Here is a 1,560-nt window from a genome sequence, read left to right on the forward strand (position 1 = left end):
GGGTGGGACAGTCCCTGCCAGCCCAGCCGGTACCTTGACAAACTGCACGTCGCAGAGGATGTGCACGGAGTAGTCGGGAGTGTAGATGTTGTTGCTGCTGCTGTGGAGCTGTGTGGTGCTGCCCCCGTAGTCGTTGTGCTCCCGGTTGGGGGACTCGGAGCGGTTGAGCCCGCTGCACCGCGACGGTGACCTGTTCACTGCGGGAGGGGATGGCAGAGAGGCAAAGACTCACTCTCACTTGTGGTGCCACTTGCATCCCCGGTGCCGGTGCAGGGCCGGTGTGGACCTATCACCTCCAGCAGCTGTGCCCCACGCACACCGGGGCTGCAGGGGACCTACGGGGACCTGCGGTGGGGTCCTCCTCTGTGCACGCTGGTGGCGGGGGCTCTGCGCCATGCCAGCCCCGCACAAACCAAAGGGACTGGGCAGACAGGCATCCGATCTGGCGCCGGCAGCAGAGGTTAGGGCTGCTGGCTGGCTGGCCCTGCGGGCTGCCTGTCACACCGACTGACAACTCTCCTGCTAACGCAGGCCTTCTGCACAGCATTTGGCACAAGGTCTCCTGCTTGCAGCTGGCAGCCCATGGGGGTTTACTTAACCTGCCTCGAGGGCATGCTCCTGTCCACCCCGACTCCAACACAACAGGAGCAGATGCTGCGACAGCAAGCTGGCCTGTCACTCACGTTGACTGATGGCCTCTGACACGTGACATGATGGTCAGTGATTTATTAGGGAACAAAGGCAGTTTGTTCCTTGCATGCATAATGTCAACATCTTGCTGACTTTGCTCTGCTGCTAAAATGCCCTTTTATTACCTGGATTGCCAGAAAGCAAGGGAAGCAGGGCAGCATGCATGCTGGGCTGTGGGTAACCATCGTCAGAAGCAGCAAGTAGCAAGAAAACCCAAGCACTGAGTACAGAAAATTACAGAAACTGCGCGCCAAAGAAAGCCCAAGCTGTCCATGGCTCCCCCTTCCCATTCCCCCTGGGATTTGCATCTTACTGGGCAAGGACAGGGCTGCTGTCCCCCATCTGCGACCCATGCTCCAACCAGTGAGGGGCTGCCTGGCGCGGTGTGCCGTGGGTGCTTCTCTCCTGGCACTGCCCGGCATTCAGGGTGGAGGGGGCTTGGTGCACCATGCACAGGGAGCTGGGAAGAGCCTGGCACATGCGGAGGTCCCTGCCCAAAGCCATGCCCTGTTACCTGGAGAGCCAGCCAGGGAGTCCCCTCTGCTGAAGGCGAAGGTACGGGACACTGAGACAGGCACTGCAGAGAGAGGGAGGGGGAAGGAAGGAAGGGATGGGGGAAGGTGAGGGACAGAAGTAAGGGTGGGGACAGACCAAGTGGAAGAATGAGAAAAAGAATTGTGTGCCAGCAGCCCCGGGCTGGAGTCCCACCACTACCTCCAGCATCCCTTCCCACCCCTCTTACACCCTCCTGCTTCTGCTCCAGGGAGGCACTCGCCAGCCCAGGGACAGGGACACCGGCAGGGACACAGACTTGAATGCTGTAAATGAACAGGCTGCTCTGTGACGAGGTAAGAGGAGGCGGGGGGACCA

General features: G+C 60.4%; 1 protein-coding gene across 1 annotated transcript in view; it reads right to left on the reverse strand.

The window, feature by feature from the left end:
• CNNM1 (cyclin and CBS domain divalent metal cation transport mediator 1) overlaps positions 1 to 1,560 on the reverse strand; it is a gene marked incomplete at its 5' end in the record, with an annotated part of 17,905 nt that overhangs the window by 1,376 nt on the left and 14,969 nt on the right. The window contains one exon of the mRNA XM_009582469.1: positions 34 to 197. Within this exon, the coding sequence (XP_009580764.1) occupies positions 34 to 197 (164 nt within the window). The remainder of the gene's footprint in view (positions 1 to 33; positions 198 to 1,560) is intronic.

Source organism: Fulmarus glacialis, unplaced genomic scaffold, assembly GCF_000690835.1.
Source record: "Fulmarus glacialis isolate BGI_N327 unplaced genomic scaffold, ASM69083v1 scaffold21807, whole genome shotgun sequence".
NCBI classification, from domain to species: Eukaryota; Metazoa; Chordata; class Aves; order Procellariiformes; family Procellariidae; genus Fulmarus; species Fulmarus glacialis.